The 25,345-nt window shown below is 38.9% G+C and overlaps 3 protein-coding genes across 6 annotated transcripts; 2 read left to right on the top strand and 1 right to left on the bottom strand.

The window, feature by feature from the left end:
- On the bottom strand, positions 405-6,057 carry LOC105177954. The gene is made up of 12 exons (XM_011101268.2): positions 5,597-6,057; positions 4,596-4,693; positions 4,434-4,520; positions 4,216-4,363; positions 3,351-4,091; positions 2,618-2,757; positions 2,347-2,541; positions 2,155-2,245; positions 1,902-2,070; positions 1,264-1,371; positions 1,089-1,185; positions 405-690 (listed from the first exon to the last, which is right to left on the bottom strand). The coding sequence occupies exons 1-12, from the start codon at positions 5,720-5,722 to the stop codon at positions 669-671; spliced, it is 2,022 nt and encodes a 673-aa protein (XP_011099570.1). The 5' UTR covers positions 5,723-6,057; the 3' UTR covers positions 405-668.
- Positions 10,839-15,338, top strand: LOC105178350 (RHOMBOID-like protein 9, chloroplastic). 3 transcript variants are annotated; one of them, XM_020698924.1, is made up of 8 exons: positions 10,839-11,257; positions 11,766-11,835; positions 11,925-12,302; positions 12,411-12,576; positions 12,669-12,834; positions 13,592-13,762; positions 14,433-14,587; positions 14,802-15,338. In XM_020698924.1, exons 1-8 carry the CDS (start codon positions 11,033-11,035, stop codon positions 15,022-15,024), a joined length of 1,554 nt encoding a protein of 517 aa, XP_020554583.1. In that variant the 5' UTR covers positions 10,839-11,032; the 3' UTR covers positions 15,025-15,338. The 3 variants fall into 3 exon arrangements, with proteins under 3 accessions (XP_020554583.1, XP_020554584.1, XP_020554585.1); XM_020698925.1 differs by having other exon boundaries at positions 11,028-11,166; XM_020698926.1 differs by having other exon boundaries at positions 11,044-11,166; positions 11,706-11,835.
- LOC105177953 lies at positions 16,763-25,236 on the top strand. 2 transcript variants are annotated; one of them, XM_011101266.2, is made up of 4 exons: positions 16,763-17,240; positions 23,479-23,656; positions 24,572-24,620; positions 24,701-25,236. In XM_011101266.2, exons 1-4 carry the CDS (start codon positions 17,108-17,110, stop codon positions 24,809-24,811), a joined length of 471 nt encoding a protein of 156 aa, XP_011099568.1. In that variant the 5' UTR covers positions 16,763-17,107; the 3' UTR covers positions 24,812-25,236. The 2 variants fall into 2 exon arrangements, with proteins under 2 accessions (XP_011099568.1, XP_011099567.1); XM_011101265.2 differs by having other exon boundaries at positions 24,557-24,620.

The raw sequence follows: 25,345 nt of genomic DNA, 5'->3' as shown, positions 1-25,345 counted from the left end.
AATTTTTTGTTAATAAATTTTGACTGACGGAGGAACTTATTGTTAGACAAATACAAAACTCAAAAATACAAAATAATTTTCCAAACCATAAAACTTTAATTACATCAAATTTTAAGAAAGGATAAATCTCAATAGGGAGGAACTTGCAATGCACATGCACTACACCACCCTACTCTCTAAGAAAATAAATTAATTTATTTTAAAAGACACAAGAAAGTAAATTTTTTTTTTCTAGAAGAGGTATTTTGCAAATATCCAATATCGCAAGGGTAACTTGCATTTATCCCCGAAATTATTGTATCAAAATGTGAAGTTTTATTTATGTAAGTGCCGTGAAGTAAAATTATACTGAAGATAAACAAATAAATGTGCACATTGCAGATTTTGGCAAGAAATGGATTTCATTACAAGGAAAACTATGTATTTGTTCATTTATATCATATTATCTAATACATGAATGTTGCCTGCAAGAAAAGCAAGTCTTTCCAGGAAATTATACATAAGAAAATGGACTGAATGTGCCCAAAAAAAATACATCTTTAATGATCTGATTCAGGTATAAACATATTAGCAGCCTATCCCCGCGGCATTAACATGCAATTTAGCAGGTCCACGAGCTACTGGCACAGCACCAGATTCTGTTCAGGACCCAAAATTAACAGGGACCTTCAGACCCTTAGCTTCTTTCCCCTGCAATCCAAAGAAATTAATGAAGCTTTAGCCTTACAAGATCAGTGTCCAGTAGTAGAAATGATAAAACAGGAAGGCATGTGTTCGCTTCCAACAGACTTAAGGACAGAAAGGAGATAGAGATTATAACCTCAAAACGCAACTAGAAGCAAGAAATTATTCTAAGTGGGAGTAAGGGTCAGCATCAAGATAAGTCCTTGATTAAATTTCCATCCATTAAAATTAATGAAATTTTTGTTGCTGCCGCCCTTGATGTAGTTGACGTCAGTTTCCAATTTATAACACTTAATGCAAAAATAAAAGCAGATCCTTGAGCAACAACTGACTTTCTGCCTATACCTCACTGGAACAAATTCTAACTGTATGCAGAAATTGCCTCTAAGGAGAAGATTGCTTACCTTAAGGAATTAATATGCTTCTCAATCGTTTCTTTTGCATCAGCATCGAGAGAAAACCATTTTTCATCTAAGGTGAGAGCATCCCCTTTTCCAACACCTATTTGTCCAAGAGGAAATAAGGTAATTTATACACCAATCAGTACCAAAAGAATGAAACACATGCCACATCACTTACTTTGATGCAGCACGTCAGTTTTTCCAGAACAGCTCAATTTCCAGTAAACATGACCCCCATGCCCCACAAAGACAGGCTGTATTCTTACAGCATCAGATGTCTGATTTCCTGCAAATTAAACACCAGATGATTTATGGTAGCTATATACTTGTTGGCAGCTGAAAATGGAGTTGGAGAAATCATTTCAAGGTGATCGTTGAGGCTCACATTATGATGCACAGTAGAATTGAATAGATGAGACTCCTCGGGATTTTGACTTTCAATTAGTAAAGGTTTTAACAATCTTTTGGACCCTAAAGATAGAAAGTGATTCTGATACAATCATTAAGGTTGAGGATAAACCAGAAGATGAGAGAGTTAACTTTCAGAAAGTCCAAAATTGCAGCGGTGATGTTACTACTGTTTTATTTAGACATAAAGTCAGGACAACCATTTATTTGGCTAATCTTATTTAACATAAAGAATGGAATATAATATTAGAAATTCAAATCGAAGGTCAAAACGGTTTGTGAATAAGACCTTAGGCATACTACTAACAAAATCAAAAAGGTAACGAGGCCCTTGGAAATTGGAATAGTCACATTCAACAGACCCTGAAAATGGAATTGTCAACCTTCATCAAGTGGTCCATAACTTACCGTTCAGGAGCATGCTCTTTGACTCAAGCACCTCGGCATGAGCTTCAGCTGCCTCAGATTTAATATGGGAGACAACGGCTTCATGCTCAGAAATTGAAAGAGGAGCACCATCCTTAGCAATAATTGCTTTGGCAATGTCATCTTTCATCTTCTGCTTCAAACTCTTCTCCTGCATGGAGAATAACTTAAAAGATGGGAGGAAAACATGATAAACTTTAGCACAAATACAGCCATAGTTATGCTGCAAGGATACCTTGTCTTGTGCAGCAAGAACCTTTTGTTTAGCTTCCTTCACCTTTTCAGCAAGTTCTGTGTTTTGGTCTTCTATCCAATTCCTCATCTTTCTGTGCATGAGAAAAATAAACCAATAAAAACTGGAGAAGAGAACTCATGGGAGAAAATAAAAAAAGAACTAAGTAAAGCTTGGAATGTAAAAGGAACTAACTTAGTTCTAAGAACTTCATCACATAGAAGATTTAAGACTCTAAGCTTTTCTGAAGCATCTAAAGTCTCATAATCAACTGCATTCTGTAAAGAATCCAACCCCAGTGCTTTAAGAACACTTTGAGCCCCAGACAAGCATTTCTTGAGCATATTGAACCATGAGTTTTTCCCATATGTCGGACTTAGTGTTGCACATCTACATGGAAAGGAGAAACAGGTTATTCCAGAGAGAGGAAACATTCGCTTGCCAATTTACTGGGTAGAGGTCATACTCGTCTCCTTCAGTCTGTAGTACAGATAGCAGATGCATGTGAAACTGGACAGTCAGAGAAAATTTTCCTCGGCGTGCAGTTCTCCCATGCAATAAGTCTTGAAGAACATATTCTGGTTGCCCTTTTCTCACATGCAGGATCTGTCGATTATTAGCCAAAAGACAAAGGTAAAGATTAATGAAAACCATATTGGTTAAAGTATTGGGTTTCAGATCATAAATGTTATTGGGTATACAGAGGAAGCAAACTCATGAAAGCTCATTGATTAAAAGAACAGACTAATGTTATTTGGCCACAGCAATTACTAGCCAAGAAATACTTAGAATAGAGGAACTACTAAAGGCATGAAAACTAGTTGATGGTTATATAACTTGAGCAAGTAAACTAGAAATCACAGCTTCATATAATGATAGCATGCAAGCATTCAGAACAACTGAGTTAGTATGCATAATGATGAACATCCAGCTAAGTACAACACTACCTAGGAGACAATTCATGAACTAAGTCAAACAAAACAAGAAATACAGTAAAGCAACACTATACCAGCAGTAATAACTCAATTTGACAAATCAATTCAACCAAAAGCAAGTTATATCTGATTGATTATAGTAGACGCCATCACATAACATCAACATGATCTTAAAACCAGATAAAACACAACAGTGTAAGCCTAGTTCCAACTACATTAAACAAGATGACCATTACCAGTTACGATATAATAAAAATCACTTGCCTTTCCAAAAACAGAACAGAATTCTAAGAACTGCAAGGCATTGCCAGCATCTTCTGCACGTACATCAATTCCAGCCACACTTGTCAACTCTGTTCCCACTGGTAATGGAATATCAGCAGTTTGGTGCTTCAAGAAATTCTTAGTATTTGCAGTATTGCTACCCTCTTCTTCTTTTCCCTTATCATTTTCAAAGGTCCCTAACCTATCCAATCTGGTAAAAGTGATCCCACCTTTTGCATTTTCTACAAGTTCACTTCCATTATTGACTGCCTCTTGGTTGGACATTTTGTCAGAAACTTTCAACTGTCTTGGTCTAGTACCCCTTGCTAAAGTGAGATCCTTCTTGTTGCTATCATCATTCTCCTCTAACCCATCCCTCCTCGACTTTTTAGGTTTTTTCTCCTCCAAATTCTCTTGATCGTTTTTACTATTGCCCATTTCACCCAATCTTTTACGCTTCTTTTTTTTTGTTCTCTTCTCAGAGACACATGAACCAGTTTCATTAGATAAAACACCAGCATTCCTACTATTGTCATGGATATCCTCAAGCCCTTCCTGCTCTCTTTCTTCCCTATCAACGTCCTGATTAATAACCTCGGAAGAGGTATTATCCTCCAAATTGCCATTGAGCACCCCCTTAACTTTCTTGGAATCCTTGTCAACAGAATTGGGTAAATTCGCATCTACTTTGCCGTTAAAAGAATTTTCCTTCCCCCTCTTTCTGGGTGAAAAGACAACGTCCTGTCAATTTCAGAAGCAGAGCATAAGAATAAAAATACATGAGATGATTACCAAAAAAATACCTACAGTAATGCATGTCCACTATGAAACAAGCGGTGCTGTACAACATGATTAAGGTGCCTACCTTTTTAAAAGAAGCAACCATGTCTGCACCAACTTTTTCATGATTGAAAAACTGTGCCCCTTTAAGCAGCATTTCGGAAACAGAAGAAAATCCAGTTTCCTTTGCTGTAGTGATGAGTATACCAGTGGGTTGATGACCTCTTTTCTTCCTAAATTTGCATAATCATGAAACCATGAAAATACCAGAAAATCATTGGGGAAATAAGTCAGAAGACTCACATGCAAACACTGCAGTTGCAAATGCCCCTGCACTTTGGACAACTCCACTCCCCTAAAGCAGCTACTTCCTCCACCTTCTCCCCATACCTGATTTGGAAGCATGATACAGTAAGGACTTGAGATTATTCAAACAATATTTTATAAACAGACCACCACTATAACCTGTTCAAAAGGCATCTACGGCATAGCTTAATGGTACATGGTTTATTATTCCTCTGGTTCTTGCAGACTGCCACAGAATCCTTGATTTTCTGACGACACTTCAAACCATTGAATTTAAACGTGAGAAAAAGTGGAAATAATTCAGGTAACTGGATCTAGAAAGTTTATACAATTAGCAAAATTCTCCTAAGAGAAGTATTCCATTATGCATGTCAGAGGTCATGAAAGAGAATCTAGTAAAGATCAAGGTACAACAATCAACACTAGTTGCCTTAGGACAAATGAGAGGAAATGGTGAGTTAATCACCACATTTTATGAGAGTCAATGTATCATTGTTTCCATAGCTTACATCTAATTAGGTCAATGGCCACTGCTCCATAGAGCTTTCACCTCCACACATAATCATTTACACACAAGGTTAGCGTAACACACATTTGGCAAGCAAATCAACGCAAAATGAACCCAAAATCCACCACACACCAGAATTGAACCAAATTTTGGTATATGTATTCAATTTTCATTTTGAAACAAGTTCAGTATTTAGTTCAAACTTTGCTCTTTGATTGCAATATAATGAACTGCATCACAGACAAACAATTACTTCTATATTTGCTTTATATTTAATTTTCCTACAAATATTTCTACTTTCAAATTTTCATATCTTTTGTTTATTTTCAGTTCCATAAATAAAAATATAACTATAATTTGTTATTTAATAATTACACTATTCATTATTTTTAATTTAACTAATCACATTATTATTCATATATTTGGTTCTCTTCATTCTCTCCTTCTATTCTGCGAATCTCTTTCTCTCGTTTTCTCTCTCAATTTTTGGATCTGAAAATTAATTCCATCTTGATTCACATCACCAACTAACACAAATAGACAAGGGATTCAACAAAGAATCTAACAGATCATAAAAAGAAAACATCAACTTTCACTTGAACAAGATACCAAAACCACAACAGAAGGTTTTCTCTGGGGGGTGACGAAATACCTGATGGCAAGTCCTGCCATTGGCAGGATCATGAATCCGGCCACCAACAACCCCGACTCCGGGGGATTTATCCCCCTTTGCCGGCGAAGAAAGAATAACATTCCCTACAGCTGCATCTACCGCCATAACTCCCGGAAATTCCTGAATTCCGCACAGGGTTTTCAGAGTATGGTGTGTACTTATTTCTTTTTCTATTTTCCTTTTTTGCTTTCCCTTTGAATTTTATACTAGGCGGTGGACCGGATGGCGGGTTTCAGACAAGCTTCAAATATTTAGGGCAAAACAGAACAACAACCCTCCAACTATTTCGGAATTGGGATTGAATATTTGGAGGGACTGAAATTTCATTGGCGGCAACCCAAAATTTCACCGTCGTTTTTTCAGTTCCTTCCCGCCAGTGAAGTCGGCCATGTTTGCTCTTCTTGCGCCCTGTTTGTTGTATTAATCTTAATGTAAATGGGGCTGATGGGCTCTCAGTCATAATACAACAACGTTTTTGCTTTCAGATCTCATGGCCCAAACAACCCCTAGAATCAATTTATCATCACAAACACATATTGAAACGCATACCAAAGCATTTAATGGGCTAAATAAATTATGAGCCCAATCAAACAGACTTAATTAAGAAAATATTTGGCTAAATTTATTTAAAGAATTTTAAACATATTATATATTATTTTAGTGAAAATAAATTATAAAGAAAGTTGTAAGTTAAATTAAGCTAAAAGTGTATAGTGTTTCAAAATTTAAAAAAAAAAAAGAAAAAAAAAGAAAAGAACTGAAGTAGGAGTATTTGAAATAATTTAATATTTATAATTTGATTAATAAGTTATAAACATTAACAAAAATGTTTATAACTTTTGATCCCAATTAACTTATTTAAGTTGATGCGAGCAAGATATTGCTCGTTAGAGGTTTTGATTTTACAAATTTTGAAACAAGAACTTGCAAAAAATATATTGTTGTGTTCCGACGTTCAAGTTATTACGAAAATAAAAATTTAATGGGCTGTTTGATTTTGTTTACACATTTATTTTCAACTTTCAATGTTTCCAAAAAAGTAAAAAAAAATTGTTGATTTTTGTGCAAAAAATAAAAATATTTTCGACTTATATATTTCTAAATCTATGCTATTAAGCTTGAGGAATGATAAAATATCCGGAATTAATTGTTGGAATATCGTAGGTATCATGTAAGTATTGACATCCACTCGACCAAAGCTTCCAAGGTCCCTAGACCCTTGGTGGCCTAGCTACTAGTACTTAGCACCTCATTTGAGTTGGCTTGTGGGGCACCCACCGCTGTCATCCGCATGTTAATGTTGTTAATTTGCAATAAATCAGTCTAAAATGTGGATGTCAATTCATAGTGAAATCAATAGATTAGATTGAGTAGAAAAATGAGAAGTGATGTTATCCCACATATGAATATGATAGGTAGATTTTGGGTCATGATGTATATATAAAGACGATATGGGGTGAGTGTTTTCACACTTATTTTTGTTTTATATTAATAATTTATTAGTTAAATAAACTCCTTATACATATTCGATAAATGTTTGAAGTGTCATGGAGTTACCTCACACATGTTGGTGTTGGCTTTAGGTCAAATGTCTGAATATATATTTTTTTGCAATTAAAATTTTTGGATTTATTTAGATTAAATAAAAACTAATTTTCTCTTTATTCTCGATTTTCTCTAAAAATTCGAGCCTTTTGTTCTTCAATTTTCTGAAAAGGTGAATAAGTATTGTTCCATATGTTATTTGCAATAATGAAAGAACATAATTGATCCGGGTCGAAAATACGCGACCTCCTTGGTTCGATCTCCCAAGCTGTTCGAGGTCGCTCCTCTCCCAGACTAGTGATTGGGCCCTGAGAAAAGAAGCAGATCGTTAGGCTTGCTGGGGTGGCCCCCAGCTAAGGCCCTCCGATGCTTAAGTCAGTGTTCGGTTGAGGTCGAAATATGGGGTCGCTGGGAAAAATAGCGAGCTGAAGGTAAAATGCGGTCGAGACGACGTACCTTTAATACATTGACTGGGAGGTATATATAGAGAGCCAGGGGGTCTGCCGACCCGCTACGCGCGTGCCACGTGTTCTAGGTCTTCGGGTCGGGTCGCGACCCGACCCGGTAAAAGTGGCGCGGGTCATGCTGGCAAACTTGCGATTTTGGGCCCCATCAAGGGCAAAGTTGTCTTTTTACGAGAAAATAGGGTTTTACCCCCATCATTACTCCCCTACTTTTCTTAGTGTGAGTAGCACGCTAAGGAAAGTCGAATGGTCCATCGATCTCGTCCCTTAGATCATCATCGCCATCTCGATATCCGACCGTTGCTTTTCGGCATCCGACCGTTGTCTTCGACACGGATCTCCATAAATTTACCCCTATAAATACAGGGAGGTTCGACTGCAATTCTGCTTCGTTCTCAATCTCAATCGTTCCTCGCGCGACCTGCCTCCTCCAGCTGCGACCCGCCTTCTAGCCAGGTACTTCCGAGCGACCTCCTTTTAATATTATGTCTTCCAAGCCTAGTAATTCTAGTAGCTCATCTGGTAGTTCATCTAGTAGCTCTGGTAGTTCATCGAGTACCTCGGGTAGTTCATCTGCTAGTTCTTCGGGTAGTCCCGGCAGCTCCTCTGCGACCTCACAAATACCCATGGCTCGTAGAAAACAGATAGGATCCCCTATCGTAGGTAGAAGCGACCCGGAGATAGCGATCTCACTGATGACCCCTGAACATAGCGAGGGCGAACCAACTGATAAACCTTGGCTAACCATTGAGAGCACTTTATACTTCACAGCTGATGCGATTAGAGAGAGGTATTATATTCCTCTAGATTACGAAATTATTCTTCCTTCTCCCTCGGATCGCATGAATCGACCTCCACCCGGTAGTTGTCCGATTTCTATTGTACATTTAGCTGCGGGCTTGCGTTTTCCCCTTCCTCGTACCGTTGCTAGAATTTTATCTAGGTTGGAGATAGGTCCCATGCAACTAGCTCCCAATTCCATCTGCCATATTTTATCCTTTATTATCATAATGGAATACTTCGAGCTTGAACCCGACTTCGATAGCTTCTGGTCGCTTTACAAGTTTACGACCTCGAAGAGGTCAGGCGACCAGGGTTTCTTCTATCTTACTGCCAAACCAAACTGCTCCTTTGTTACCAAGCTAAAGTCCAATGTGGGCTCTTGGAAAGACAAATTTTTCTTCCTTCGACCTCCTCCTAACCAAGTCTGGCCATTCCCTTGTGATTGGCGAACTACTAAACCCGAACCCAAAATCCACGGCGTAGGGTTAGATGACGACCTGATCATTACTATCACCCAGCACCAATATCAAGCCAAATTGCTTTTGACGGAGCATACCCTGAAGCTCGCAGGTCTCAGTCCGGCACCTATTCAAACTCGGGGCTCTTTAGGTGATCAATCTCTTACCTTCCTCTGTTCGTAATTTTTGGTACTTAGTGGTGACTGGTTTGTATCTTTGCAGATTCTGTCGTGATGGATGCTCGAATTGCAAGAATGGTTCGTGCGAAAAGGGCTAAGCGAGCAGTTCCTCCTTCGGGACCAGACTCCCAGCATACTCTATCTGCTCCTTCAAAAGATGCGTCGAGGTCGCACGGAGTTCGATCTCTGAGTCCATCGGGTGCGACTCCCGTCGAGGTCGCCAGTGGGGACAACGATCCCACTCCTGAGCATTTGCCGAGGGACTCCGAGGAGCAAAGTGATCCTGAACCACTCATACGGAAGAAATCCAAGGGGAAGCAGGTCGCTTCAGAGTCGTCTAAGAGGAAGCGGAATTCCCCGCGACCTAATCCTTCCTCCCAAAAGAAATCCAAGGCAGATTCTTCGGCGGAGAACGAGAATCTGAAGGCAGTTGACGAGTTGACTGCCTGGTGGAGAGAGACCCAGATGGACCTCCAATCGCCTTCATACAGTCCGGCTGCCATGGAGGGTGAGAGGCTGATACCGAACTGGGCAATTTCAGGCCAAAGTTCTGTGTTGAAGACCCATGTTGGCCAAGACTCCTGGGAGTTGTACAAGTCCACTATCCTGCCCCGCGATCAAGCTCTCCTCGCTCCCATGTCGCATATTCGGGTCGAGCAGAGCTTCGCTCACTCCCTCGCACAGGTAGTGTTCTACCAATTTCATCAACTTCTTCCATTTTTGCCTTAGCTAATTCTCTGCTGCTGTATGTAGGTCTCAGCTTTCGGACATCATTTGTCCTTGAAGTGCAATTACTGGCGACATGAGAAGATGGTCGCTGACAAGCTGCTCGAGGAAAAGAGCTCGAAGTTAGTGACCTGTGAGAAAGAGAAGGTCGAGCTCGAGGCTCAGAAGTCCGAACTAGAGGCTCAATTAAGAGAGCTCAGGCAGAAGGTCGCGTCTTCGGTGGAGTCGGCCAAGGCCGAAGGCTTCTCTGCGGGTCGGGTAGCTGGTCGAGAGGAATATCTATCCTCTGAAGAGCATCAACACCAGCTCGAAGTTGCCCGGAGTCAAGGTCGCGACCAGTACCTGGGTTCTGATGACTATAAGAAGACCTTGGCGGACACTCGGTTACAGGGAGCTCGAGATTTCATGAAGTCTACCGCCTTCACAACCGCTGTAGAAGCTAAGTCTGCTGACTACCTCATAGAAGGTTTTAATCGCTGCATTTCTCAAATAAAGAAGCTGAAGGGGTTCGCTGATGGGTTCGACACGAACTGGACCGACCCGTCCTTGGATGGTAATCTCGCGGCGTTCCCTGAAGAACCCCCTTTGCAACATAATGATGAATTTGCGGTCTTGGTGGAGGACCTTGAGGGTAGTGGTGAAGATGCAGTAGATAAGTAGGCTCTTGTATTTCAATTCGTAATCGTTTACGCCGATTATTTTAAAAGAAATTCTGTAGTACCAAATGCACTAAAATATGGGACATAATTTACTGAAAGCAAATAAAAGAAATTATGTGACTCGATTGATAATTTATTTTGAATCAAAAGTTGCTAGGATGCAACTTTTTTATAAGTTTTCGATTTAAATTTATATTATAACAACATTTATAATTAATTACTATTTGGTCCAAGGTGTTTGCTTTATAAAATTGAGCCTTTGGGGTTTAGGAGCACGAAAAGGCTGGCTTGCGTAAGCAAATATCGAATCAATCGGGTCGGGTGCGGGACTTAAATCATGGTCGGGTTGGGGAGAAAGAATTGTCTGTACATGTCTTCAGGCTCAAATTCCTTGAGGGCCCAGCGACTCCTAGGGTGTGGATTCAGGAGCCCCACACAAAATCACATAGGGGAAGAACAACTGGTTGTACTTCTCCTATGTACAGGTGGGCGGATCTGATAGGTACAACGAGGATAACGTACACAATTTCGTTTGGACTGTTCCATCCCAGATTACAGAGCCCTGTCTGTATGTCTGTCCTGTCCTGTCCTGTCCTTGCAGATGTGCAACTTCCAAGTGCGTGGGAAGAACTTACATTTATGGAAATACACCCACCAGCTGCAGACTCTGTCCTCGCCTTTGTCGACTCTCGTATTCCCAGGGGTTCACGTTTCGCTTTCAATCTGTAAACAGAGGTATAGACGGACGCCGAGCTCTTATCTATTTGCAAGAATATCTTCGTTTTCATTTTCTGAGATTGCTGTTGTGGAGCTTTTTGTAGAAGTGGTAAGCTGTTTGTTGAAATGACTGATTGAATTTTTATCTGATTTTGCTTGGTACGGTTTGGATTTTGGCTGGATCTTTGTGTTACCATGCATGTTGGATTTTGGCTGGATCTTGTGTTACCATGCATGTTGGCTGATTTCGATGAACTCTTGTTTTTTCATACAATAGAGATGTTAAAAGTTAAGGCCACAACTGTTTATCTCATACAATTCTATTAGATTGGTTGGACAGATTGCTGATTCTTGTTCTCGAATAATAAGTTATCCATGTGTCTTCTACGTCGGGATTGTTTGCAGATTCAGTTCTTTGATTTCAGAAACCAAATGTTTAACCTAATGCCTCTCTCATAGTTTTTCCTATTCTTTCCATATACTTGCCTGAAAAGCTTGCCTTTCAATGTTGCTACTAGCGCTATTTTCTTAACCTCTTGTGATGTTATTGTGTCTAGGTAGAATACATCTGTATAAGACTTTGAACAACTTACTGCTACGTACTGTTGTTGATTCAGATTTACATGGCGACAGTTGCAAGCAACCATAAATTGTTCTACACAGAGAATAACCTTTTAATTGCAAAAGGTATCAAACGAAACAAGATAAAGTTATTTGTGATTTTAGCACCCCTCACCTTAGATTATGAGTTATTTTCTCAATCTGCAATGTGTCAGGCAAAAGAGAGCATGCATCATATGATGCTATCACCTCACCAATTAAAAGAACCAGGAGGAAAAGTGAAACTGTATCCAAATTGGACGAGATCGCGATTGAATCATCTGTGCTTCCTAGGAAGCACAAACTTTCACATTGTTCCTCCACTAACTGGAGTCCACAAAAGGGAAAATTTTGCTCGGTTATAAAAGCATTGAGTTCTACTGAGAAGCATCTGAAGTCTTTAGATTCTTATCTTGGAAAGGTGCATAATGATGCTAAGCAGCCCTCTTTTGAAAATTTGAACCAGAAGACAGAATCGATTGGTAAAAGTGATCAACTCAAAGCCGACAATGGTCTCAAATCTCTAGAGGATTATCTTGGCAAAGTTAAAGGCGGTAATAAATATATCATCAAAATAATTCATGATTACACATGATGTCTAGGTCCTGCGGATGGAACTGATTCATTTAACAGCCTTTGGTTCTCTTTCTGCTTGATTTCAGATGCAGAGTCTGAAAACTATGTTAACAAAGGTTTTACGGCATTGGTAAGTACTTCTATCAAGACCGACCAAGAAAGTGAAAGAGAGAGATCATATATGGAGTTAAAAACTCAGTATGCTGGCGGCAAAAAGAAATACGCAGATGAAGCCCCTGATTTCTACTTAATGTAATATTTTCTCCATTTGATTTACTGCATTGTACTTTGTGATACTACCTGAAGTCTCACAACTGATTTTTAGTATGCTTGATTTGTTGCAGAGGCGTATTGGCTTCAATAAACATAGCAGTTTTTCTGTTTGAGATTGCCACTCCAGTAAAAAACTCTGATTTCGGGCTCTTTTCGCTCCCCATGGTTTATGGAGCAAAAATAAATAACTTGATTCTAACTGGAGAGTGGTGGAGGCTAGTCACACCAATGTTTCTGGTACAAGATTGATGACTCGGTTCGTGCTTCAGTACTGTTATTTGTTTAGCACCACCCTATTAAACAACATTTTTTCATGTCAAAATTAATATATGCACTCTTCTGAGTAAATTATATTTAGAGAAAGGAGAATTCCCCAATCAGCAAATTAGAAACTTTTAAATGTTTATGAAGGCAATGCTGGCCAAAAGATGTCTTTCAATTATTATGTAGAGGCTGGGTTCAAATTGATGAAGATCCGAAACTCGAATGCTTGATAAGAAACTGAAGTATGGGCCTTATTTTACTTATAAACCTCTTGGTGTTGTTTTATTGAACTTGATATATTGGACTTCAAGTTGGTAGTTTCTATTTTATCTCGTCCTTGTTAACAATTTGCATTGGAGAAGAATAAAAATCAGCTTTCTGCATCTAAATGTTGTCCATCTAATTGTCTAAGATCTTCGCATACAGTTAACATGTATTTATTCCATTAGCCATTGCGACTATGAACTCATTTTAGAAAAGAGAAAGATGAGAATTAATCTTATTTATCGTGATGTTACATTTTGTTGGTTCGGCAGAAATTAATTCAAAAGAATTTGTAAATTTCAAAAGATTTGACTCAGTTACCACAAGCATTATCTGATATCCAAACATTTTGTCACATAGTAGATTCAAGGAGCCAATTCTGTTAAATTGATTCATAGTTGAACTTATTCCAAGAGATCCTTTTGTTAGACCAGATCTTTTATTCATGAAGTTCTGTTATTCACAGCATTCAGGAATCTTTCATATAGCACTTGGGAGCTGGGTCCTCTTTAGTTTTGGGCATGAAGTGTCTCAAAAGTACGGTTCGTTCACTTTCCTACTGATATATGTTCTTGGAGGAATTTCGGGAAACCTGATTAGCTTTTTGCACACATCAGAGCCAACTGTTGGTGGAACGGTAATTTAGCACATTTTCTATAGTTTATTTGTTAGTTGTCCTTCCACTTAAGCTTAACTTTTGTATTAACTGAAAAACGATAATCTTTTCATCTCCTCCAAAGTTGCCGTTAAATAAACTATGTAAATAATGTCTTAGTTTAACTCAATCATATTGCATTCACAAATTTCTTAATCCACATTTTTCTTTCTTTTTGAGGAAATGAAAAGCATAACAACAGTTTCACATCAAAGTCATGTTGCAGGGACGTTAAGATGGATAATTTTGTTTTCTACAAGACATGGCTATAGCTGTGTTCATTCTCATTTTATAGGTAGTTCTTGACTCTAGTGAAATTGCTTAGTCTGTGACTTCTTTTCTAGGCAAAATCTCAAGTTGCAGCTAAGTAGAACCAATGGCAGACTGATCTGTTACTCCATTATTCTTGATGGCCTTGTGACATAGATTCATGCATGGTAAAATTGGACAGAAACTTCAATGTAGCTAATTTGAATGAACAAAATGGTAAAAGATAATGTTGCTATAGATTAAGGATTACATGTGATTAGTACATGATTGAAGTAATATGTTATTGGTCAAAAAGAACAGGCTTCAACTATTTCACTCGTCTTTTGTTTTGAACCTTTATGCATTTACCAGCTGCATGTTGAACCGGGTTCTCCTTGTTCAGGGTCCCGTCTTTGCCGTTATTGGAGCTTGGCTTATTTACCAAGTTCAAAACAAAGATGTCATAGCAACGGATGCTTCTCAGAAGATGTTTCAGAATGCAATTATCGCCACAGCTCTGAGCTTTGTTCTTAGCAATTTTGGTCCAATTGATGACTGGTAAGCAAAACCACGTTTCCCTCTAACCTTTATTGTGCTTATTCACTTACTAGTCTATGAAACTACTGAAAAACAAAGTGCCAAAATCTTACAGTTCTGGTACATTCTTAAGCTGTATCAATTTTTAAACAATCAAAACAACATGCAAATATAAGCAAGCTCGTTGAACTAGGAGTTCTCAGTGGTGACCCCTCACTGATTCTGGTGTTTGCAGGGCACACTTTGCGGCAGCCTGTACTGGTATAGCATATGGATTTCTCACATGCCCATCTCTACAAGTGAAGGACATACCTCCAGAAGTAGGTCGACAGGAAAGGATCACACTCGTCAGACGATATGCAGATCCTTGCAAGTCACTAATATGCTTCTCCCTCTTCCTCCTGCTGTTGAGCTCTTCCCTTTTCATTTTCGAACCTCCGCTCTATCTGATAGAGTAGAGACAGAGATAGGTAGGCATAAATCAAGTAATAATCCACCATAGCATGCGTGTAAATATACTTGGTGTTTATAAGTAACTCGCCAGCAACAGCATCAGAAGATTATATAGTCAATCTTCTATATATATAGAATGCATTGTAGCCATACTACTTTTAGCAAGTCTTAGGACTTCAAGTCTCAAATATCACACCCTTTGTGAAAGTTTCATATACTAAGGATTGTGGTCGTTGTATAAGATTCCTGTATGAATTTTCTCATTGTTGTGGTGCATATACGTTGCTCTTTGTTTATGAATTGAAATTTCTATTTTAAATTATATTATTTTTTTATTTTATGTAATATATACATGTTAGGTATATAAATATCACATCATGTATTTTGTTAATGGAAAATATTTTTACACTTGGCATATATTGGTGGTTTTTTAGCAAATGATGGATGTTGTATTACTTAACGTTGGTGGTGGTTTTTTTTGCAATTGCCATATTTAGCAACTTGAGTGGATTTCTTTCTTGGTGAATAAGGCCAAGTAGATGAGTGAGGCCATCACTGCATACTGCACAGCAATCTTGTCTTCTTTGGTGGGAGCTCTAACAGTGCCAAGTGGCAGACATGCATTGTCTCCATTGCTCACCAGAATTCAATTTTTGTTATAAAATTTACAATGGATGAGATGGTAATATGGAAACTAGTAGGGTAAACCATATAACTTGTTTTATTATTTTATTTTTAAATTTAAATGAGGACATTTTAGACATTTTGTAGGTAAAATTTTTTATTTAAGTGAAAGCAATGAATTATTTTTTTTTTAATAAGTTGATTACAATTATTAATATCAAATATTTATATCTATCAATTTTCGACTACTATAACAATTAGGGTAAATTACAGTTTGTTATTTGAACTATGTCCGTTTTTACATTTCGCCACCAATTTTTTTTTTCTATTAAATTACCATCTTAATTTTGCAAAATTTGTACTTTGGTATATGAAAAACATTATATGTTGTGCATATGTGACAAGTATCACATGACATAACTTTTACATCTTTCACATCTTCTTTTTTAATATATTTTCATAACTTCCTTCTTACTTTTTAATATTTAATCTTATTAATATAATTTTAAAATAATAATTAGTTTTGAAAACTTTAAATTAAAAGTAAATTACAATGACCTCTCGTGAGCTTATAGTTACGAATGCTTCATTATTATTTAAAAAATTACAAGATACCCCTATGATATTTAATAAAATTATATAATGTTTGAATGAATGTTTGTAGTTGATAACTTTACCCTTACTATATTTTTATATCTTCTTTAAATTAAAAAAATTAAACAAAACAGACGACACAAATTTAGAAATTATAAAAAAAAAACACCTAAATATACAAATAAAAAATAAAAAAGAATAAAATTATAATATATAGTACACAAGATCATTTGGTCAATTCATTATGAATAATAAATGAAAATCTAACGAAAACCAATGAATTGAGTTAATTATTAAATAAAGTTAAAACTAAGATGTATTTATTATTTTTTCAAATAATAAATAAATATTTATAATTTTTATAAAATTTTAAAAAAATTGATTCTAGTTTACCCTAAAATTAATTATGCACAGATTTAGGTGTAACGCATGTACAAATTAGGAAATTCCAACCGAAACTGAATTTGACCTAACTTGAATCGGTGTAGAAAGAAAAAAAACCAATAATTAATGAGTGAACAAGGCTCAACCAAATAAGGCTGGGTTCTGAGGTGGATTGGAAACAGAGGAGATGGCGGTAAATTTCAAACAAGAGAGTGCTGAATGGTGATTGAGACTTGGTGAGCCCCCCAAAGCCAAAAGCAGAAGGCAGAAGCAGGGCGGCGGCAGCGGCGGCCAGACCACCGAAGCAACACCTGTAGGGTTAAGCCTTGTACAAGCAACCCACGTACACCATCATACTCACTCATCAGCCCCACACTATATCATCATCACTCCCATTATATATATATATATATATATATATGTATAGAGAGAGAGAGAGAGAGAGAGAGAGAGAGAAAGTGAAGAGAGTAGAATTGAAGTAATTGAATGGCGTATGGAAGAGGCGGAAGAAGGCTGATGGGGCCTCTGCTGGCGGTGAACTCAGTGGTATATATGATACTGCTGGGCCTAGCTGGATGGTCTCTGGACAAATACATCGACGGCCAGCAGAATCATCCGCGTACGTCTCTCTCTCTCTCTCCATTCAGCAAGTGTATTGTTTTTTCCCGGTGATGTTTTAGTTTCTGATATCTGGATTCTGGGTTCAACTCATTGGCATATGTAACAAACAGAAAGATTCACAAATAACTCAAGTAAAACTCAGAAATGGGGATGAGGAATTGAGCAGAGATGAAGATGAGAAAGAACAGAATTTTCATTGAAATTGATAAAAGATGTCCTTCCTTACAATACGTTTTCCCCTTTTTACAATCAACTCACTATGCTCAGACAAAAATGTAAGGAACAAAAAAAGCTGAAATCCATTAAAATTATAGCAGTCTGCAAAGCTGTGTTGTCCTTCCCCTTCTGCAATTGGTTCGTCGTCTCGCATGTCTGAAATCTTCCCAAAATGAGGACGACAGCAGCTGCACAACGGCTCACTCCTTCTCGGCCGTCCACGTGTCATTTGATTGCCCAAACAAGGAACAATCGATCACCTTGCAATCCCCTCAGCATTGCGCCCTAATTGCTGTAAAACGACGTCGTTAGGGACGCTCGATTTAAAATCTGCCCCACTTGCCTTGGCGCCTTCAATCTGACGGCTCCCATCTCTTCCTTCCATCTGACGGTCTTCATTTAAAGTCGCGTTTCTTCCTTGAAACACGACATTTCTTCCTCCTTTTTTTGGTCCTTGTCCCCAAGGATCAAAACTGGGAAATTTGGCAGCGATCGCATGGTAATCCTCCCAGGTGGCTTGCTCGGGGGTGGAATGCGACCACTGGATTAATACCTGGGAGACAGCAACATTGTTTCTCGGCACCATCCTTCTTCCTAAGATTGCAATGGGATAAATCTTAAACACCTCGTCCTCAAGTTCCGGCAGGTTAACTGAAGGAAAATACCTGGAGCCAATCTTCTTTTTTAATAACGAAACATGAAAAACAGGGTGAATTTTGGACCCTGCTGGTAATTCAAGTCTATAAGCCACCTTCCCAATCCTTTCAATAATTCTGTAAGGGCCGAAATACTTAGCAGACAACTTCAGTTGTTTTCTTAGGGATACAGAGGTCTGCTTGTACGGCTGGAGTTTGAGGAATACTTCATCACCTACTTGGAACTCCCTTTCCGTTCTCTTCTTATCTGCGTACAGTTTCATTCTTTGCTGAGCGTGCTGTAAATTCTCCTTCAGCAATTGCAACACCTTGGTTCTCTCTTGCACAAGTTCAGCAACATCAGAATGGTGACTCTGCAAGTAAGGTCCTATGGGGAGCTGTTGAGGAGGATACCCATACAGAGCCTGAAAAGGAGTCGCCTTCAACCCCGTATGATAGTTTGTGTTGAACCAAAGCTCAGCTAAAGTGAGCCACTGAGCCCACTTCTTAGGTTTCTGCAGACACATGCACCTTAAGTAGCTTTCAAGGCATTGATTTATCCTTTCGGTTTGTCCATCAGTTTGTGGGTGGTATGCGGAGGACATATCTAGTGAGACACCTGACAGAGTAAATAATTCCTTCCAGAAATTGCTGGTGAAGACCTTGTCCCTATCAGAGATGATGCTGACAGGCAATCCATGGAGCTTATAAATGTTATCAAAGAATATCTTGGCAATGGAGGTAGCTGTGTAAGGGTGTTTCAGTGCTAGGAAGTGGGAGTACTTAGTTAACCGGTCCACCACCACTAGGATAGAATCCTTACCTTCAGAATTGGGCAATCCATCAATGAAATCCATGGAGATACATGACCATGCTTGCTCAGGTACAGGTAAGGGCTGCAACAATCCTGGATATGGATTGTTCTCATGTTTGGCCCGCTGACAAGTCTCACACCCTCTCACCCATTCTTGCACATCCACCTTCATGGTTGGCCAGTAGAACAAAGGCTTAAGCCTCTGGTAAGTACCCTGTATACCTGAATGACCACCCAAGGCAGAGTCATGCATTGCCTTGAGGACCTTCTCTCTAATTCCCCCATGGCTCCCTACACATATCCTTCCTTCCTTCTTCAGCACTCCATTTTCATAAGTGTAGTCTGGAAATGAAGTGATGTCAAGTACCTTGGACTGTATGATAGTCTGAAATAGGGTATTCCCTTCATAGCTTAATTGAACCTCCTGGATCCACAGTGGAATCTGAGTAGATATAGCCTGTGCTTGAGGCTCTTCTTCCTGATAAGTCACCCTGGATAGGGCATCTGCTGCCCTATTCTCCTTCCCCTTCTTGTAGTGAACTTCATAGCTGAGTCCAAGTAGCTTAGTTACCCCCTTTTGTTGCAACACTGAATCTATTCTCTGATCAAGAAGGTGTTTAAGACTCTTTTGATCAGTCTTTATGATGAAGTGGTTACCCAAAAGGTAATGTCTCCACCTTGTAACTGCTAAGAGAAGAGCCAGAAATTCCTTTTCATAAGTGGACAGCCCCATATTTTTGGGAGCCAATGCCTTGCTGAGGTAAGCTATGGGCCTCCCCTCTTGCATCAATACAGCCCCTATTCCCCTTCCACTGGCATCAGTTTCAACAATAAAGGTTTGAGAAAAATCAGGCATTGCTAGAACAGGAGCTGATACCATCAGTTCCTTGAGATGGTTGAAAGCTTTTTCAGCATCTGAATTCCATTCAAAAGAGTCTTTCTTCAGTAATGAAGTAAGAGGTTTGCTAATAGTTCCATACCCCTGGATGAATCTCCTGTAGTAACCAGTGAGTCCTAGAAACCCTCTTAATGCCTTCACATTTGTGGGTACAGGCCATTTGAGCATACATTCAATCTTCAATGGATCTGTAGCCACACCTTGATGTGAAATCACATGCCCCAGGTATTCTATCCTCTTCTGAGCAAATGAACATTTGCTCTTTTTTGCAAATAACTGATGTTTTCTGAGAAGATCTAGCACCTTTCTGAGATGTATCATATGCAATCCCCAGTCCTTGCTATAGATCAAAATATCATCAAAGAAAACTAACACAAACTTCCTCAAATAAGGTTCAAAAATAGTATTCATCAGAGATTGGAAAGTGGATGGGGCATTGCACAACCCAAAAGGCATGACAAGAAATTCATAGTGGCCATTATGAGTGATGAAGCTTGTCTTAGGAACATCTTCTTGCCTCATTCTGATCTGAAAGTAGCCAGACCTCAGATCAATTTTTGAAAAATAGGTAGCTCCATGTAATTCATCCAACAACTCATCAATAATGGGGATAGGAAAATTGTGTTTCACTGTCAGCTTGTTGAGGTACCTATAGTCAACACACATCCTCCAACCTCCATCTTTCTTCTTAACCAACAAGACAGGAGAGGCAAAAGAGCTCTGACTAGGTCTGATAATGCCACTGCTCAACATTTCCTTCACAATCTTTTCTATTTCAGTCTTCTGCCCATATGCATACCTGTAGGGGTGTTGTCTCTTAGGTATGGCCTCAGGCAGTAGCTCAATTCGGTGTTCAATTTCTCTCTCAGGGGGAAGAGAGTGAGGTTCCCTGAAAATGTCTTCAAATTCCTGCAAAACCTCTTGCACCCTTGCATTGCCTACACTTTCAGTTGAGGTGTTGTAACTCAATAACAACTCTCCTTGAGCTTCAGGGCTTCTTCCTCTAACAAGCTTTGATAAGGAATGAGTGGTTACTGTCTTGTTCCTTGCTTTTCCACCAAGAGCCTTAAGAACCACCTTGCTGGAATTTTGATTAAGGGTCACTCTCCCCTGGTGGAAGTCAAGTTCAATTGGATTGTGTGATCCTAGCCAATCACAGCCTAAGATTAGATCATATCCTCCCAACTTGATCAACCTAACTGGATGTGTAAACCGGTGTCCTTGGATTTCCCAACTGAATCTGTGACAAGTCAGCTGACTAGTGAGTTTGCTGCCATCTGCTACTCTCACCATCATGGGGTATGTCTTCTCCAGTTTGCACCCTAATAGGCTGGCCACCTTTTCATCAAGGAAGCAGTGAGTGCTCCCACTGTCAATGAGGATGAGGATCTCCTTTTCTTCCACAACTCCTTCAAGCCTTAAGGTCCTGTAATGGAAGTCTCCTTTCATGGCATGTAAGGATACAGAGATATCTCCCTCCTTTTCCCTCTCTGCCTCAGTGGTATGTTTTCCTTGCTCTTCTTCCTCACTGTCCTTAGCCTCCTCATCCTCCAGTAGCATGTACACTTGCCTATATTTACACCTATGTCCAGGGACATAGGGTTCATCACATCTGTAACAGAGGTTTTTCTCCCTCTTAGCTCTTACTTCAGCTTCAGTTAAGTATCTGGAGGGTGGAGCTGGTGATTTCTGTGGTAGGTTTCTGTTTGGGGGTCTGAAAGGTGGTTTAGGTGGTATACTCCTGGTAGGGTGGTGAGCCTTTTTGATAATGGCATTGACTGTTTGCTCTTGGTTTCTTGCAAGGTTAATGGCTTGGTATAATGAAGTAGGTTCACAGTCAGTAACATATAACTTCACTTCATCTTTGAGTCCACTAATGAATTTCATCATAAAGAAGTCCTCATTTAGTCCCCTGTTAAAGACAACCATTTGATCCTTCAGCTCTTCAAACTTTTCAAGATAAGCATCCACAGTGGTCTCATGGTGCAATCTATTGAATTCGGTTGTCACCTTGGCATTATTAAGGGCTTCAAATCTTCCCAGCACATTGGCTACAAACTCCTCCCATGACTTGAACTCCTTCTTCTCCACATACCCTTGGTACCACAGTTCAGCCTTACCTTGCATGTAGATGGAAGCCATTGACACTCTTTGATCTTCAGGTATTGGTATGAGTTGAAAGTACCTGGAACATCTTCTTATCCATCCCCTTGCATTTTCCCATCAAAATGAGGGAACTCCAACCTGTTCAAGACATTGTGTGTTCCAGAATTTTGGTTCCCACTAACTTCAAGCCTGGAACTGCTTCCTCCTTCTTGCCTGGGTGCATTATATGGTGTAACCCTGAAGTTGGATCCCTTCTCCACCGTGGCTGTTAGCCCTTCTCCCAGTATTGATTTGTTCTTGTTGTACTGTTGCATCTGATCAGCCATGCTTTGCAGTTGTTGCTGCAAGCTAGCCATGTTATGCTCTAGATTGAGCATTGAGGCTTGGAGGCCTTCCTGTACCTCTAGCATTTGGTCCATCCTCCCGTGAAGCTCATCAACACTGGCTTCTCTCTTTGCCCTTTCATCTAAGAACATAAGGTCTGCTTTTTTTTGAGCTTCCTGCAGTTCCTTTAAGCGTGTTCCATCAGCCATTACTTAACGTTGTATTACTTTATGGTCCGAGGAAAGTCTGGCTCTGAGGCCAATTTGTAACAAACAGAAAGATTCACAAATAACTCAAGTAAAACTCAGAAATGGGGATGAGGAATTGAGCAGAGATGAAGATGAGAAAGAACAGAATTTTCATTGAAATTGATAAAAGATGTCCTTCCTTACAATACGTTTTCCCCTTTTTACAATCAACTCACTATGCTCAGACAAAAATGTAAGGAACAAAAAAAGCTGAAATCCATTAAAATTATAGCAGTCTGCAAAGCTGTGTTGTCCTTCCCCTTCTGCAATTGGTTCGTCGTCTCGCATGTCTGAAATCTTCCCAAAATGAGGACGACAGCAGCTGCACAACGGCTCACTCCTTCTCGGCCGTCCACGTGTCATTTGATTGCCCAAACAAGGAACAATCGATCACCTTGCAATCCCCAATCTTTGCCTCAGTATTGCGCCCTAATTGCTGTAAAACGACGTCGTTAGGGACGCTCGATTTAAAATCTGCCCCAATTGCCTTGGTGCCTTCAATCTGACGGCTCCCATCTCTTCCTTCCATCTGACGGTCTTCATTTAAAGTCGCGTTTCTTCCTTGAAACACGACAGCATAAAGCGGAAACAAAAAGCAGATGAAAGGAGGGAAACAAGGATGAAAAATACCCGCATGAGTGCAATAGTAAAATTCTAATTCAAATTGTGTTTCGTCAAATTCGAATTATTGCATCATAAATCTATATACTTAGTATATAATTTGAGGAAAAAACAATAATTAATTACATGAAGAATACAGTACAATTATAATGGGATTAGTTGGGTATGATTACATTTGGTTCATGTAAGGTTTTTCTCCGGACGACTGACCATATGAGAATGTTATGAGATCACAAAGGTTGTAATTGTTTCTAATAATTTCAGATACTGCAAAATGTGTTTCCCCATTGCCATTTGATAAAAGATTCAATATGTTGTTATTATTCACAACATCATGCAGTTGGTTTGGTTGTGATGGTCTCTTTTAAAACCAGATCTGGGCGGAAACCCTTCGACGATATTCCTGCTCGTATATGCATTGATTGCGGGAGTGATAGGCGCGTGCTCTGTGTTTCTGGGGTTTGCGCATCTTCGCGTGTGGAACAATGTAAGTCTTGCTAGTGCTGCTACTTCAGCAACTATTGCTGTGGCGGTAACTGCGCTTGCTTTCGGGTACTACTCCTCATTTCAAGCTCTTGTTTCAGTTTGTGGGTCACTCTCATTTTGTTCCCTTTAAACAAATTTCAATGAATTTCCGTATATTAGCAAAAATAAGATATTAAATGAAAATTCATATTTAACCCGATTGATTTACTATTAATTTATTGTAGGTCAAATAATTTTTTTTACCAACTATTCTTATACATTGTGAAGAAGTATATCTTCACTAGTTAAGGGTAGTTCGGTTAGAATAGATTCGTTTGATATACAATAAGTCAAAGGTAAAGATATCTTTACCTCAACTTTTTTGCTACTATTAGCAAATTTGGTGAAATTTAACTTATGGAGGGATCCATTTATTAGACGAAAAAAAAAAAAAATGGAAGTACTAAATGTAAATTGCTCAACCATACGCCAATCATCAGAGGAGGACGATGTAATGGGTTGGCTTCACTTTTTCTTCATCTCCCACAATTGTGTTTTTGGTATCAAATACTTGAATTATTTCACCTCATGTATTTAGTAAATACTTTTAGTAGCTGGTAAACTAAAAAAAGTAAAGGATTAGCCAGTAAAACATCTCTCCTAAGGCCTAAGCATTGTACACACCTTATGTTTTTTTGGAGAGGGTACAAACTACAAACCTTATTGTGAGAACATGAAAAACTGGCTTTCATATATAACACATGTTTAGGTGTAAAGTTGCTTATGTATTGGGGTTAATTACATTAGCTTCCCCTAATTTAATGTAATTTCAGAAAGAAAGAAATATGATTGGAAACATTACGAATTTGGAAGTTGTTTTACTAGTTTCAAAAGAGGAAAGTGTATCATGAGTAATTATACTGAACTCACTGAGGAGGTCGTTGTGATTATTGATTATACACAGACCTCACCATTAATCTTCTTTAGTTCTATGGGATACAGGCTTGTCTGCAAGCAGATTACAATGGGAGGGCATAGGGGAAAACGATTGGTAAGGTGTTGCTATGACATGTTTCAAAATGTGTTAGATTTGTGAATAGTGCGTAATCTGAACCATCATGTAAATTGCAGCAAACACTAGAAGCGTTTATCGCTATATCTGGAGTGAGCCAGCTGCTATACCTGCTGCTGCTGCATGCTGGCATTTTTAGCAGCAGATATGGACCAGCTTACAACGGCTAGCGTAAATCCAGCATATGGCACAACACTATCAGGATGTGCTATCACAAAGACTGGAGAAGGAAGTTAGACTATAGTTTCTGCCTGGATACTTTGTTTTGTGGCTCAAACTCAAAAGGCATACACTGGATATATTTGCAGAGAAGTCGACACTTACGTGTATTTATTACAAAAAAAAAAACATGTGATGCCATTAAAATGATGTAAAGGGATTTCACTTCTTGTAAGGTCAAGAAATACTGATTCTATTTTGGCTTTGAAATGCCATTGGAGAAGTTTGGATGACTAATACAATGAGTTCTCGTTTCCTGAATGCTGTGTGCAGGCAGGCAATTCTGTTGACTTGAGCCTCAAGTATGATGATATAGCAATTCAATTCAACTCACAATGATGCTAGACTAGCAGTCTGATTAGGATTTTATGCCAAATACCTCAAATGTATCTCTACCTAACAGTCTGACCACCAATGATGCATCAAATGAGATGAGCGTATTTGTACTGTAGCAAGACAAAGTTTAGTGGGAAGAACAAAAAAAT

Source organism: Sesamum indicum, linkage group LG15 (assembly GCF_000512975.1).
Source record: "Sesamum indicum cultivar Zhongzhi No. 13 linkage group LG15, S_indicum_v1.0, whole genome shotgun sequence".
In the NCBI taxonomy this organism is placed as follows: domain Eukaryota; kingdom Viridiplantae; phylum Streptophyta; class Magnoliopsida; order Lamiales; family Pedaliaceae; genus Sesamum; species Sesamum indicum.
Note: the sequence above shows the minus strand (reverse complement) of the source record. Positions and strands in the feature narration are given on the sequence as shown.